Raw genomic sequence first — 15,291 nt, 5'->3', positions numbered from 1 at the left:
AGCCACAGAAACACTAAGACGCCGAAGAGACACAACAACAATAGATCAACCGCTTGGCAGTGTACAATGGAGGAAGCATGGCTTGTAACCAGAGAAGGGAATGTGTAGTGAGAAGCGCAAATGATGATGCTAGTATAAGGACTGTCTCTGGCGCTGGCCAGAAGAAGGCGAAATGAGAGAGTGAGGGTGGATGAGATTGGCCCATAGTGAGGATGGTAAGATGAATGAGAGACCCCATGGTCACGAAGAAGATTGGAGGTGCGAAACAGTTCGGCGCTTAGAGATAGCGGGGGCAATTGCAACCTGCAGCTCCACTAGCGCTTCCGCTTCTTATTCTTGTCTGCTATAGACGAAGAGACGGGAGGGGTCGCAGGCGTTAATGAAAACTCCTCCTCGTCTTCATCCATTTCTTCCCCGTTCTTCTTCACGGGGACACCCATATGACGACCGTAACGCCCTTTGCGACCATTGCCCTCATCCTCACTGAGACAGCCGTCAATTCCAATGCCTGCATCCTTGCAACGTCCACAGGGGCGCTGACGATCACAGCCTTTCTTGCTCTTGCGGCATCGCTGACAGCGAGGCTTGGTAGAAAGATCTTCCTCATCCGCACCGAGCTGGTGCTGGAAGTTGACTGAGCCCCCCGAGACCTTTCGGGAAGACGCCGGGCTGAGAGGTGGAACAGGCGCAGCCGACTTCTCGGATGATTTGCGAGGAGCGGGCATAGCATTCTTGCTTTTGTTCAATTTCGCAGGCGCAGGCTTCTGGCTGCGAACCTTGAAAGATGTGGGGCGGCTTTTCGGCTTCTTTGCCTTAGGTGCAAACTCCTTGTAAAGGATATCCTCCTCCGCTTCACTTTTGATACCATCATCTGCACCATCCGAGCTGTGGTCGCTGCTATCGGCGCTGGGCAGGATGTCATCCAGGCCCTTGAGGTGGCGCTTGATGGTTCCCGGCGGCAGCATTGGGCTTGAGTCCAACCTCTGGCGACGAGCTGGCAAGTCGTCCTCGTCCTCGCTAAAGTCTTCCCCGTCGCTTGTAGCACCAGTGGATGAGGCAGCGTCAGCGGCACCACTGAAAGCATCGTCCAATGTCGAGGCAGAGGTGCGTCCGTGAGAGAAATTGGATGCATCGCCCAAACGTATCAATTGCATCGCCACATCCTCATCGGAGATGCAGCTTGCAATAGTGGGGTCAGGTGTGGGCAATATACCTGGACCACTCACTCGGCTAGCCGAGCTGTTATAGGCTCCCGTGTCGCGCATGCGATTTCCATGGTCTGGAACCACGGGAGTCGCATAAATCGTATTGCGCCCCGAATGGACACCATATTCGCTGTGGCCATAGCTCTGCGGCGATGGAAGCGCATGTTGATAACTATACGGGGGTTGCGGTGGGCGTGCGAAAGGCGACCCAGCGCCATCCTGGCCAATCGATCGACGCTGGGGAGAGATGGAAGAAGTGGAGGTAGTAAGGGGCACTTGGGGAGGAACAAACAGGGGGAGCTCCTAAGGGGAACATATTGATTAACGACAGTCTTTGATAGAGAAAAACCCTCTCGTATGAGTCACTCACAGAGCTATCGAACTTGGGTCGTTTGCGACGACCATCTTGTAGTATATTCTCCATGCTGATATCCGAGCTAGCAAAGAGCTCATTGCGAGCCCTGCGAGCATAAGCGCTCTCGGTATCGCTGTAGTCATCATCGTCATGGAAAGCTCCATGGGTGCTCGAGGCCCGGCTTTTGTTGCCCGCGCGGGAGGGAGGCTTGTGCTGAGAAGCGCTGCGGAGACTCCGGTTCGACGGAGAGGTGCTGCGCTTTCTCGCAAGCCGAGAGGATGGCCGTCCTGGCTGATCTAACGCCGGCGCCGTTCCATCTAACATCTGGAAAGGCTCCGCCAGACTGGGTCGCTTGCGAGGCTCGACATTGAACCCGTTATAGAAGTGATCCCCATATGGTTGAATGGGAATGACTCGCACGTATACAGTCCGATTGTTCTTGAGATTCTCGTACCTTGCGATGAGGGTGGTCCCATGTTCATCCTCGAAGCTGACCCCACTGGCAGTACCGTCATATATTCCATAGAAATTTTTGACCGTTGTGACGATCGAGTCCGTGGTATCATGGGGATAGATTTGAACGCGCATCGGAATACGAGCTCGGACTTTGGAGTTCTCATCAAGAAGTAACTCAAAGGCGATGTTCTTGGGTGCTGGGCCTTTCAGCGACAGGTCTCGAGCTACATTGGCAGAGTCTGCCAGACCCGGCTGCTCGACCAGGCCAGAAAGCCCTTCATGCTGAACCGGTTGCATATCAAAGTGTTCCAAATTGAGTAATACTCCACTGCTATACCAAATTCTGCATCAACCCACTGCTTGTGTGCCGTAGAGGGCGGGAATGTGATCCATGGCAAGACACAGAGGAAGGGCAGGTGTAGAGGGAAGAATCCATCAAACCTACCACAATTGTTGAATCCGAACGATCAGGCTGGTGGATGGACCACCCCCGGTCTTGATGTATAGAAATATAGAAATATAGAAACCGTCGAAGCAAAACCTTCGATGGAGGTGGGAGGGGAATCTGCAGTCGCAAGAGCCGGAAGCGACTCAGAAGGGTAAATGTGGGCAACCTGAAGGAAAACAGACCATAGAGATTAACACAATGGGGTTCCAAATGCTCGAATATACAATAAGGATGGCTTTTGTCTTGGAAGATGATGGATGGATGTGTCGCTAACCGAGTCCGGCCGACCTTGGAGGCGGGCTTGGGGGAAGCAAGCGAGATGACCCGGAGAAGAATGGAGAGATATTTGAACACACCTAATTCAACTCAAACAGAGACTTCCAGTATCGCAGATACCTGGATTGTCCAAGACAGGGCGAAGGGTCGAAGGATGGGTTCGGTCGAGGTCGAGAGGGGATTGTCAATTCTACGAAGAGCTGAGGCTATGTCAGTGGTGGCATCTCCAGGATTAAAACGGGGTCAGGGGAGTGAAAAGTGAGATCGAACGAGAGTAGAGACACATACCCAATACTGTTGACAGCGCTGATGGCGATTTGTTCGAGGGGTTGTTGGATGGAAGGAAGAAGGTTGAGGTGGGTGCGTACGATGGTTTCACCTAAAGCGAGAAAACGGCCTGCCTGAGTCGGTGACATGGCGATTTGCGCTTCCGGCGCCCATCGATGCAGCCATCACATCCCATGGCATTAATGAATATATATAAAATCTTCATTTGATTTGCAACTATCCTATGCATCGAAAAAAATAACTATGTGTGAAGCCATCCCAATGCTGTATCTTTTCGCAAAGGCGCAAAAGCTGTCGCAAGCCGGATGCCATTGCGCCGAGTGACGGAACACTTTGTCTAACCCTCCTTCTTGTATATTATGTACGAAATTGAGAATATAATCCGATCTTTGAGTCTTGAGGGATGAAGTGTAAGCGAGTGTGGGCTACCTAAGACTGTTGGGGAGGGGAGGATGCAGCGCTTCACACAAAGCAAGTAGCTTGGGTACCTCTAACTATCGCTACAAGTAACTATCTAGGGTATCGAGGGCTAAGGGTGTAAAATAAGATAAAGGAATAGCGCCCAATAGATTTATGGGCTTGCAGCTAGTTCCTAGCGTGACCACGTAGCAACCCATACCTTTTTTTGGTCTGTTGTGGAGGTGTGCGCTTGGACAGAATTGACATTGTCCAGTCATTTTCCCACCATCACCCTTGTCGCATTGCTCATTTACTATGCGAATTGGAAAATACAAGATATCGCGACACTTATAATGTGGTTCAATAGCAAAATCGCTAGGGTAGGGTGGTTTATGGACGTTTTGTTGATCCGCCTCGAGGACCGGACCTAGATATTTATACTCAACCGAAAGGATATCACCGAAATAACCAAACCGTTTCAATCCCCAGAATATTCCCTTTCATAATATCGCATGACTCTCTGGAGTTGTCTCGCATGATCTGCAACATGGATTTACCCCTCCTCGGACCTATGTAAGAAGGTTAAAAAGGGAATCCCGCATCGGCGTTACAGATCATTCCTTTCTCCTTGAAACCTGGCTACAAAAGTGAGATCGGGACATCGCAAATCCGTGATTGCACAGTTTTAGTGATTTCTCAAGAAAATAGGCGATGAAAAGGGGGGAACATTTCTGCTTGGTGGAGTCAGGCGGTGATGCTGAGAGACTGGGCGCAAAAGGTCCTTTGGATATGTTGACGATGAAGATCATCGGATCCGAGAACGTGGCTACTGTCTATAATTTACTCCGAAACTGCCCATTGCCTCTGATCTGAAGCCCCGCATCACTTGGCGAGACTGGAAAAGCCGACGACCGTCGCAATGATAGGAGTGGGTTTCGGTTGAGCACAAAGCTGCCAAACAGGAACCGCTTGATTCCGGGTGTCCCACCTCTTGTGACGGCGGTGTAGCTCTCACGTGGTCTCGTGTAGATAGCGCGTCAGATCTAGATTATGATATAAAATGGCGATTGTACTCGCAAACATGAATTATTTTGGGATATTATCGCCGATAACTATGCATTACTATTAAATGTACTTGGAGATAACTTTTGGTAATCTCTAATCTTGTTTTGGTAGTTCTTTAATCAAAAACGATGTTCGACAGACGTCGCAGGAGACGCGCCGATAAGGTTAATGACGTCAAAGATGTACCAAACAATGCAAACTATACACAAACAGAACAAACATTTAACATTCTATCAACGTCCCGAGTCCTCGACCTCGGGAAGTTGTAACCATGGAACCTTGAAAGGTTGATATCAATTTGACAAGGTCATGAGTACAATGTACATATTCTCACTAGAATAATGAACAATGTATAAAATTGACACCCTAGAAGCTAGTTAGAGGTACCATCGTATTTATCTTGCAAATTTGCCTTCAATAACTATAGGTTGATAGACCTATCTAGTCTAGACATTCGACTGAGAAACCGGCAAATTGGGCTCAAATAAAGGTAAAATAAACTCAGATCTTTCCTTCGATGTTCTCTGTATTATTTAATCAAAATTTCCATAACCTTTGAGCCTAGCATATGATGACACAGGCGTGCATAACAGTCGCAGGGCAGTTTGCACAGTAGGATGGCGTGCGCCACCGTAACCTCCAATTTAGGAATAGCGTGCATTGTCAACAAGGCACATCTTTAGGAACAAGGGACAACCCTCCCTTCTTCACGGTTGTCACTTCCATTCTCGCTCATTCATTTGTTCAGCCAGTTCTATAAAGTTACCTATTCTGCCTAGGTAACGTTCAAGTGACAAACTGGGCTAGATCGGGAAGGAACGAGTGAGCGGGTCCTAACGACTGTTTATTTTGCCTGGGCTGGCCAATCACGCCGGGCAACTCCGCTCCCCCAACTGAGCAAAAAGTAAACAACATCTCTCTACCAACTTCAAGGTAGACTCGACACTCACGTCTTGCAACTTCATTGTTCGCGATCATGGATGCAAAGGTAAGTCAGCTCTATGTTTATGGTCTGGTTTGCCCGATTCTTCTGTACCTACGCGTCAATCGCGTAAAGCGGCGCTGCGTTGTCGCATTGTCGTGTATTCGCCCACTTTTGGTCTAGAGTTGCTTCATCCTTAACCACACTTGGAGAACTTGGAGATATTGATGCTAACTGATGTTACAGCCACAGCGCTTCCGAGTCGTTGGGGATGAGAACGTGCCCCCTTCGTCTCTGCATCAAAATCATAAGGTCATCCACCAGCGCAACAAATCGAGCCCCGCTCTGAGTATGATGGCCCAGAACAATGCTGGCCGACGCGCATTTGTCGATGTTAGCAACACCAAGGATATGAACCGAGCTAGTCGGGATGACTCTGCCGTTGGTGGAAAGCCTGCTCTAATTGAGGTTAAGGCTCCTGGACTGTCCCAGCCAGCCCAACGTCGCATGACCTTGGCAGGAACTAAGGGTGTTATTGAAAGCGTTGCCACAACAAAGCCTATGAACCCCGCCGGTAAGGCCCAACCGGCGTATAAATCGAAGCGAAACAACGCCGTATTCAAAGACCAATTGCATACCGTTCCCGAGAAAACTGCATCCAAGGAAACCAACACAGACACAGATGCCAAGACCAGCCACAAGGGAGTGGAGAAAGGGCGTCATTTGAATAGTATTGTAGTGCAGCCTTCAAACGTGCTGAACGTTGATACCGCCAGCCTCGTGGAGTCTGATGCCACCGTTTCCGAGACCGAAGATCTGAAAGAGTACACATACACATACGTCAAGGAACCCGTGCCGGCGGTATCTGAGCCCGAGGAATGGGATGGGGATGATACCGAGTACCATGTTGCACCCTTCTACTCCTTCCGTGGGGATAACACCGACGGAACCACCGTCATTTATCCGTGCATGAGCAATGTGACCACTCGTGAGATGTTCCGGGCGAAAGACATCGTCGAAAGCGAACAGACACCAGAAGATATTGAGGAGGAGCTTTTAGATACGACCATGGTCGCGGAGTATGGCGACGAAATTTTCCTTCATCTAAGAAAGAAAGAGGTACGTTTTACTCTTCCAATGCCTGATAACCAGCTTGAACTAACCATGTCTGTAGATCGAGATGCTTCCGGTTCCCGATTACATGGCCCGTCAAAGCGAACTCCAGTGGTCCATGCGCGCGGTTTTGATGGACTGGCTTGTTCAAGTTCATGGGCGCTTTAACTTGCTCCCTGAAACTCTGTTCCTCACGGTCAACTACATCGACCGTTTCCTGTCGTACAAGGTAGTTTCTATGGGCAAATTGCAGCTTGTTGGGGCGACAGCAATCTTCATTGCTGCAAAATTCGAGGAGATTACAGCCCCGTCTGTGCAAGAGATCGTTTACATGGTTGACGGTGGATATTCCGTCGACGAGATTCTGAAGGCAGAACGGTTCATGCTCACCATCCTCGACTTTGATCTTGGATGGCCTGGCCCTATGAGTTTCCTTCGCCGCATTAGCAAGGCTGATGAATACGACCTTGAAACTCGTACTGTTGCCAAATACTTCCTTGAGCTGGCTATTATGGATGAGCGCTTTGTCTGCACTCCCCCTAGCTTTATTGCTGCTGGAGCCCATTGCCTGTCTCGCATGCTGCTTAACAAGGGCAACTGGGTACGTTTTCTTCTCCAACTCATTCAATTATCATATTGCTAACATTCAAAATCAGACACCGGCACACGCATTTTACAGTGGTTATCTTTATTCCCAGCTGATTCCAGTACTCGTCACAATGATGGAATGCTGTGAGAACCCTCGCCGCCACCACGCCGCCATATTTGAAAAGTATTCGGATCGTCGTTTCAAGCATGCCTCGATCTTTGTCGAAACTGGGCTTGCCTCCGACTTTGTTTTGCCCGAGCCCTCTGATCTCAATGATCCAGATCGCTTGGACGGCTATGCAAACTACTAGTCCTTGCCTCAAACTAATACCCCGGTGGTGTGCAGATACAATGCTAAGCTGGCTTTCATTATTGCTGGTACTCCCCACCATTCACGATCTCTAAACTTATTTCTCATTTTTCTTTCGGTCAACATGGGTGAACAGGCGAATCGGTTTTTTATGCATGGCGTTTGCGTGTTATTCCAGTCTTTTCCATCTCCTTCATTCTGTCATTTGTTTTCTTCGTGGTTTTGTTTCTTCCTAGCTCTACTGGGCTGACGACGACATGACTTGACGCCATCATTTTCCGAACATGAGAGTAAATGATCGGAAGGCGTTGACGATGATCTCTTTCTCTCCGGGCGTTCTAACCGCCTTTTTTCGTTTTTTTTTTCCCTGGGGAATGGGGACCGTTGATACACTCTCTATCTACACAAGTCACCTGACTGGCTCTGCGCCACTGTATGTTGTACTGTACTAGTAATAGTCGAATATGACGTCACATTTCCATAACTACATCAAGGTAACTACACACTTCCAAGTACGACATCCAGTCTTCAGGTCTGTTCTCTTAGCCGGAAAAGAACTTAGCTGTCAGATAATGTGAACGTGCAAGACTTTGGGTTTCCAAATGCTGCTCCTGTAACCAGCTAGGCTGAAGCTCCCATTCCGTAACTCTATTCGAAGGCAACACCTTCAACCTTTTCTTCTTCGGTATCAAGAAAATAAATATAGATACTCTGAGACTCATTTCTTTTCGACACATAGGCAGCAAGCCGATCCCGGATTTCCCGAGAAAGAACTTTGCAAGCAACGCCTTCAACTGAGTGTAAGGGCTCTCCACCGATAAGGACTCTAGCGAGATTGGATGGATCCATCAGTGCCCAATAGAAGAAGGCATCAACTTCTCTAAAAGGTGCGGGTGGTCAGCCTAATCCGGATGTTCGGAAGAAGTTGTTGGAGTAGCTTTCGATCTTCCGAGGTAGAATTTGTGAACCATAATAAGGGAAGCGGCGGTCTTCGGTTATCTTTGTAGGAGACAGAAGTCTGTCTGTCTCACCTTAAGTCCGGAGAAGTATTTTGAAGCTATGTTTAGCTAGGTCCCCATGATCTGCATGCTGTTTGAAGGAAGATTGTCCTCTAGTATGTCGAGCGGTCGACTGTAGAGTACAGAGTATACATATACATGCTGGACTTATCACCTTGCGACAAGTATAAGGCGGCATAAGACGGTATAAAGCCTAAACCGTATAGCTGAATTATTTTTTAACCATGGATGTCTCGTAAATCATTTCGATTCTTTTCCCAGCTAAGATGATATATCCGCTGTATGTATTTTCAACCCCGGAACCCGCCAATGCGAATTATTGATCAAGTCCATTAAACTCAATCAACTTCTTGACAGCCTCAATCACTCTATCAGCAAGACTGCTGCCATCGGATACAACCGAAGGATTATCAAACCGCTCCGTAAGGGCCTCATCTAGCATGGTGCGAAGCCGCGAAACAAGTACGCCGATCCGGGCCCAGCCGCGTAGACGGAGCCAGCCGTCTACAACTAGTCCACGACCCACAGTGTCGAGTTCTATAGAGCCGCAGAATAGAAGGAGGGAGTACGAGTTGAAAGCTGCAAGTAAGAAAAAAGAAGGTTAGAAGGTAATACCTTGAGGAATAGAAGAGAAGTAACTCACGGGTGAGATCGCGGATGAAGACCTTGCTGGTAGCCATCTTGGTAAAGTAACTGAGATATGCCGCCGCACTAGGATAGCCAGCCGCAGAGAAGAGGATGGAGCTGGGGTGAATGAAGACACGGCCGTTCTCCTGATTGAAATACTTAATAGTGCGAGCATCCGGATCCACCTCGACGGTACCAGTAACCGAGCTGGCGAACTTCTTATCCGGGAAGGAAATCTGCGCGACCTGAGGCTGGAAGGCTCCAGCAACAAGGGCGCGGATCAAGTTACGATTGGTTGCGTTGCGATTCCAGGCCGAAGCCGACGCATCAGAATACTGGATTGGCAGGACGCCTGCATCTTTGAGGGAGGTAATGAACTGCGCGCGGTTGGAGGAGATATCGCGCAGCGTCTGGTGGGAGAGGAAGTTGGCGGCACACCACGACTGGGTGCCCCAGTAGCCGCCCTGAGCGCGAGTTCGCTCGGACCAGGCCTGGTATGCTGAGAGGTCGGTGAGGAGGTCACCGTCACCCGGGCGGGAGAAGGTTGCTTTGGCGGCGTTAGCTTCGTCGCGCTTCTCGCGTGGTGAGACGAAGGGACTTTTGACTGTTAGCATGGCTGCGATTGTGAGGCAGGGTTCCATGCAGCCGAAGATGGAGCCGTAGATCATGAGCTTGGCGCAGCGAAGATCCGCGGGGATCATGGAGAGGTAGCGGCCCAGTGCTGTGAGTCTGTCGTGGTCTAGAGCGCCTACGCGATGCAAGAAGCTCAGCGCGCCTTCAACGGCTATGCTCTCCGGTGGAGTAATGGTGTTGGCTAGGAAGGTGGCGACGTCGTCAATGCCTTTCATGGATTTCACGGATAGACACAGCTGCTCCAAGGGAACACGGCGGATCTCTGGGTCTGGTCGTTGGGCCATATTTGCTTCGGCTTTGCGGGTGTAGAGCTTATAGCAGATACCTGCACGGACACGACCTGCTCGCCCACGACGCTGTTTGCAAGCAGCTTGTGATGCCCATACTTCTTGGAGACGGACCATGTTATCCTTTGGGTCGTAGCTCGTTTCCTTGACTCGACCGGTGTCAATGACGGCGACAACATCCTCGATTGTGATTGAGGTCTCCGCGACGTTTGTAGCGGCAATAACCTTTCGCTTTCCTCTTGGCGCGCTCTGGAATACTCGTCGTTGTTCGGCTGGAAGCAAGGAGGCATGTAATGGCAGAGGATGCATATCGGGGATCCTACTGACTGCCTTCAGACACCTATCAATCTCCAATGTACCAGGGAGGAAGATTAAGATGCCTCCTGGCTGGTTTCCTAGCTGAGAATCGATGTATTCGACAGTCGCTGCGATCAGATCATAATTGATTCCCATGCCCAAGCTCCGCAGGGCTTTGCCAAGTGTTTCTTCTCCCCGAGGGAGTTCTTCCTCGTCCTCGTAGCCCTCGGCAAGTTCTGGCGCAAATGATGTGTACCGGATAACGTCATCCAAGTAGTAGTCTTCGACAGGGAATGTTCGGCCAGGAATGTTCACCAGTCCAACGGATCTCTGACTGCCAAAGTATCTCATGAAGATGCCAGCATCGAGGGTGGCACTCATGAGAATGACTTTCAGGTCCTTGCGGTAATTCAGAACATCCCTCAGCAGCGCCAATAAGAAGTCTGTATCTAGACTTCGCTCGTGGACCTCATCGACCACCACGTGCGATACGTCCGCGAGGGAGCTTGCGACGTTGCCATCCGCATCGCCACCCGATTGCATCCGGCGAAGCAAGACACCAGTAGTCACAAACGTGATCTTTGTTGAGCCAGGTTTGGCTTTCGACTCGCCTCGGATCACATATCCAACTTCATCACCGACTACTGCGCACCGCTCATCGCTAACTCTGTCGGCAAGACCCAGGGCTGAGATTCGTCGTGGCTGCGTGCAGATGATGTTGGCAGCGGCTCCCAGTCCTCGCTGGATCATGTCGTCCAGCACAAACTGTACGGATTGTGTACTTTTACCACTACCAGTCTCACCCGAGATGATAGTCACCTGGTTTGAGTTGATAGAGTGTATTATTTCATGTTGGATATTCCATGCAGGAAGTGCTTTTCTTTTCCGATTCATCTCGATCTGCGGCGCGGTATCATGTTTGGCCTCCCAAGCATCACGGATCGCCAAGCTTCGTTCCGAGTCAACCTTCCAGTCAATACCTCTGCGATTCTTCCGACTCGAACGCACAGGAATTTGGTGGGTCTCAGCTACCGACGAAGCCGTCACAGCGGAAATCTCTCGCAATTTACCCGGGTTCTCCATGATGCTCGGCAGATTGACCTCCAGCCAATCCATAATGTTGAAAATCATAGATTCGCCCGTAAAGTTTTCCTCGGCATACTGCACTGCCCGACGGATCGCACTAAGACGTATATAGGCTGGGACGCCCTTGGCCTGGATTGATATAACAGGAGGTGTGGTTGGATAGTGGGCGGAGGGCTTTTGGAAGCGGAAAACCGTGTTCTGTGGAATATCCGATGCCTCGCTGTTGATCTCGCAGATCTTGGCTGATATGCGGTGATAACGTTCCCCGAAGATAGCCTCTAACGTAGTCGCTTCTTCTGCCCAAGCTTCCTCGTCTTCGTCGGCCACTGACGGGGCCGAGAATTGAGTTCCATGGGTCAAAGTGCCTTGCAGAAGCTCAGCAGCGGCCAATTCGTCGCCGTGCTTCCTGTCCAAGATTTGAGAGCACATGTCGGCTGGATAGCCAACAGATGCCAGCCGTTTGACTTTGCCCTCACGGGCGAGATCACCAGAACCAAGACTGACTCCAGCCGAATATCCTTCCGGCAGAGACCATCGTGGGAGGTCATCATCAGGAACATAGATGAGAAGCCACTCCAAGACCTCTTCGCGGTCTTTGCATTCCGCTGTAGCTTCTTCCACATGGCTGCGACGAAACCCTAGACCGGTGAATTCGTCCGCAATGGTTTTCTTTTCGGTTTCCGGGATCTTCACGCCATATGGGTTCCAAACTGTATGTTGCCGCAAAAGGCCTTCGATATCTCGTCGAATCCGTGTGCCCATATCCACCTTGGGCGCCTGTGACCAGATACGTTTACTCCTGGCATCCCCATTTCCTAGCCCTAATTCCGCATTTGAGGCCTTCTCCTTTGCCTGAGCTCTTTCACGATCCGCTCGCTTCTTTGCCAAATCGGCGGCCGCGCTCTCTCTCTCTTGCTTGGCTAAGAATGGATCTGCCTCGTACATCCAGCCCTTACCTTCCCGAGTTTCTGCTGCTTTAATTTCTCCAAAGTCCTCCTTCCACAATTTCTTATATGTTGGAGGCATCATCATATGAATATTGCGCATATTGCACACTCGGAACAGAGCAAACGCTGCAGCGAAATGGCGCGCTTCGAGGGCTGTCGGCTGCCCAGCAAGTTGCTTATGGGAGGGAGGGAGCTTTATCGGTGGGATCACGATTAATTCCTTGGTCTTGGGATCTATTTTCTTCATTGTGACGGATGATACAAAGCCGTCGGCAGTTTTGATCTGCAATTGTCGCAACCTATCAGCATCTGGTTTGATATATGTGTTTGTAGACAGGCGACGAGTGCCATGGGAAGACTTGATTACCATGTTGTACTCAGGTTTTTCCCACTTTTGCTTCTGACAGTGCTCCGCCAACATATTGACCGGTAGCTTCCCTGTCCATGATGCGCCGCCAATGACATCCTTCACGGATGGTTTCTTGGGCTCCTCCGGCACTTGCTTCTTCACTTCGCCGGCGGCTTTCTCTGCCACAGCTTTGGCTTGTTTTGTACCCGGCTTGGGGCCACCCTTACCATCGCCTTTCTTCTTAGGTGGCATTTTGTGTGTGGTGAGTGTTTGCACGAAAGATAACTTTTGGAGCTTCAAGCAAAAGAGCGACCCGCACTAAACCGCTTTGGGATTGCGGGGAGCATACGGAAGAGCGCAGCGACCATGGGAGACTTAACTCCCAACACATGTCTTGTACTCTTACTACTCGGTCTACCGATGTGAGATTTGGATTTGTTGCTCAAAGGCAATGCTGTAGCTAACATCTATTGTGTGACCACGAGTCAAACTTCCACACCAACCATGTCCGGGGACCACTCCAATCCGACCAAAGCTGACCCAAAGAAGCAAACTGGGACGTCGGAAAAGAGGAATGCCTGTAAAGACCGAGAGACGTATCACTGAAAAATACTTGACTGACATATCGGTTTGACAGTTACCGAACTCCTGGCTCCTAAAAGCAAGCAACCCAAACACGCGACTAAAACCCCGTCTGATCGCAATGCGGCCAAGGGCAGGACTGCATTTGGTGTTCGCGATGGACTAGGCACCTACATCGCAAAGCCTGAGAAATATGCTCCCGATGTCGTGGTCTACCACAATGACGATTTTGTGGCGATCCACGACATGTTCCCAAAGTCATCGTTGCACCTCCTCCTTCTCCCCCGCGACCAGACCAAAACACGCATGCACCCATTTGATGCATTTGAGGATGCCGACTTCCTAGCAAAAGTGAGGGCCGAAACTCGAACACTTCGCAAGCTGGCAGCGAGCGAGCTGCGACGCAAATATGGGAAGGACTCTGCGCAGGAGCAGGCGAGACAGACGGCACTGAGCGCCGATCCGCCGCCCGACGAGCTACCGCGGGGTCGGGACTGGGAACAGGAGATTATGGTTGGGGTGCATGCAGTTCCATCTATGAACCACTTGCATGTCCATGTATTATCGGTGGATAGGTATAGCGAGCGCTTGAAGCACCGGAAACACTACAATAGCTTTTCGACACCATTCTTCGTGCCAATCGAGGACTTCCCGCTGGCGGAAGATGATGTGCGACGGAATCCGACGGAAGAGGGGTACCTAAAACGAGACTTTGCTTGCTGGCGCTGTGGTAGGGGGTTTGGGAATCGGTTTGCGGAATTGAAGCAACATCTGGAGGAGGAATTTAAACAATGGAAGAAACTGTGATATACCAGTACTGCCAAAACAGGCACAGCGTGGTATACAATGGATTGAACTCTCCAAAAGTGATCCTGTTTGGCGTCCGTGGAAGCTAAACTGGGCCAAAATCTTCTATTTGGTAGATATACATGTCCCTTGTGACAAGCAGCAGGGTGCATTTCCAGCACCGTGGCTAATGCCGCCCTCACACTAGACAAAAACCCCGACAATGGTACACATTGAACAGGATTGTTTCCTTCCTCCATTCGTGATATGACTGTCGTGAGTGTATTCACGCACGGGCCTTCGAGCGACCCTTGACTTTGCGGGCCTCGGGGCGGTTGATGTGGTGAGAGGGAATCCAATCAGCATTGTAGGCGCTGGTAGAAGAAACTGCAGCGCCGGTGGAAGTCTCCTCCGTAACTGGGGTCTCAACGCGCTTTGAGCCACCCTGTGTGCGCTTCTCGCTGGTCTTTGCGGACTTGCGCTTCTGGGGGAAGTAGGGAGCGACCCAAACGGTATAGAAGAAGTAACCAGTGCCTGAGACACAGGCCAGCAGGAAGAAATAAAGGAAAATGCTGATTGTAATTGTTAGCCTCGTTACCCTCACACCAAGGGTAAAGGGGGGTGTCCTACATCTGGGGGTCGAAGATGCTGGTATCCGCCTCCACGATGCTAACGGTGCCATTGTGGGCAACGATAGGAACCAAGCGGCCCTCGCTGTCTGAAATTATGGCAGAAAGTGTCATCTGGAGATCCTGGGGGTGCATCTCAGTGGCGAAGCTGTAGCTGATTGTCTCCTTCTCGCCAGCGGGAATCTCAATGGCATAACGAGTAGCAGTCAAGTTGCGGACAACTTGCGCCTGGTCTTCAGCGTTTCGAAGGCTACCCCCGACAAAGTTCACCGTGATAGGATTCGGCTCATCGTTGGAGATGGCGATCAGCGCCTGGGTAGGGTGACCGTTGACAAGCTTGATACCGAAGATCTCGGAAGCAGGGAAAGAGGCGTGGGCTGAGACAGCCAGAGTGGGAGCCTCTGCTTCAGCATTCTCAGCATCCTACAAGTTCAACCCCAAACAATTAGTCAATTGAGTCATGCGACATGGTTCCCGAAGCAAATCAAGACGAAACACATACAGCAGCAAAGCCGGTGCCAATGAAGGCCTGGAGAGAGAGTAGAGCCAAAGAGAGGAAACCAAAGCGAGTCATCTTGAAACCGGAAGAGAGAAAAGAAAGAGAAAGAGAAAAGATAAACAGGG

General features: G+C 50.4%; 6 protein-coding genes across 6 annotated transcripts; 2 read left to right on the top strand and 4 right to left on the bottom strand.

The window, feature by feature from the left end:
- Positions 1-314: 314 nt before the first annotated feature.
- Positions 315-2,313, bottom strand: N7518_002307 (putative C6 finger domain protein; the record flags this gene model as incomplete). Its single annotated transcript, XM_057183235.1, has 2 exons — positions 315-1,508; positions 1,576-2,313. 2 exons carry the CDS (start codon positions 2,311-2,313, stop codon positions 315-317), a joined length of 1,932 nt encoding a protein of 643 aa, XP_057044685.1.
- A 517-nt stretch (positions 2,314-2,830) lies between these two features.
- Positions 2,831-3,156, bottom strand: N7518_002306 (uncharacterized protein; the record flags this gene model as incomplete). Its single annotated transcript, XM_057183234.1, has 2 exons — positions 2,831-2,930; positions 3,029-3,156. 2 exons carry the CDS (start codon positions 3,154-3,156, stop codon positions 2,831-2,833), a joined length of 228 nt encoding a protein of 75 aa, XP_057044684.1.
- A 2,312-nt stretch (positions 3,157-5,468) lies between these two features.
- N7518_002305 (cyclin family protein) lies at positions 5,469-7,426 on the top strand (the record flags this gene model as incomplete). The annotated part of the gene is made up of 4 exons (XM_057183233.1): positions 5,469-5,480; positions 5,661-6,533; positions 6,589-7,128; positions 7,184-7,426. 4 exons carry the CDS (start codon positions 5,469-5,471, stop codon positions 7,424-7,426), a joined length of 1,668 nt encoding a protein of 555 aa, XP_057044683.1.
- Positions 7,427-8,760: 1,334 nt separating this feature from the next.
- On the bottom strand, positions 8,761-12,922 carry N7518_002304 (RNA helicase; the record flags this gene model as incomplete). Its single annotated transcript, XM_057183232.1, has 2 exons — positions 8,761-9,023; positions 9,088-12,922. 2 exons carry the CDS (start codon positions 12,920-12,922, stop codon positions 8,761-8,763), a joined length of 4,098 nt encoding a protein of 1,365 aa, XP_057044682.1.
- A 252-nt stretch (positions 12,923-13,174) lies between these two features.
- N7518_002303 (DNA 5'-adenosine monophosphate hydrolase) lies at positions 13,175-14,059 on the top strand (the record flags this gene model as incomplete). The annotated part of the gene is made up of 2 exons (XM_057183231.1): positions 13,175-13,250; positions 13,308-14,059. 2 exons carry the CDS (start codon positions 13,175-13,177, stop codon positions 14,057-14,059), a joined length of 828 nt encoding a protein of 275 aa, XP_057044681.1.
- A 265-nt stretch (positions 14,060-14,324) lies between these two features.
- Positions 14,325-15,241, bottom strand: N7518_002302 (putative translocon-associated protein, alpha subunit; the record flags this gene model as incomplete). Its single annotated transcript, XM_057183230.1, has 3 exons — positions 14,325-14,610; positions 14,669-15,090; positions 15,170-15,241. 3 exons carry the CDS (start codon positions 15,239-15,241, stop codon positions 14,325-14,327), a joined length of 780 nt encoding a protein of 259 aa, XP_057044680.1.
- Positions 15,242-15,291: the final 50 nt, after the last annotated feature.

This window comes from Penicillium psychrosexuale (genome assembly GCF_028828465.1).
Source record: "Penicillium psychrosexuale strain IBT 29551 chromosome Unknown utg000002l, whole genome shotgun sequence".
NCBI classification, from domain to species: domain Eukaryota; kingdom Fungi; phylum Ascomycota; class Eurotiomycetes; order Eurotiales; family Aspergillaceae; genus Penicillium; species Penicillium psychrosexuale.
The sequence above is the reverse complement of the archived record's forward strand: the minus strand, read 5'-3'. Positions and strand labels throughout refer to the sequence as shown.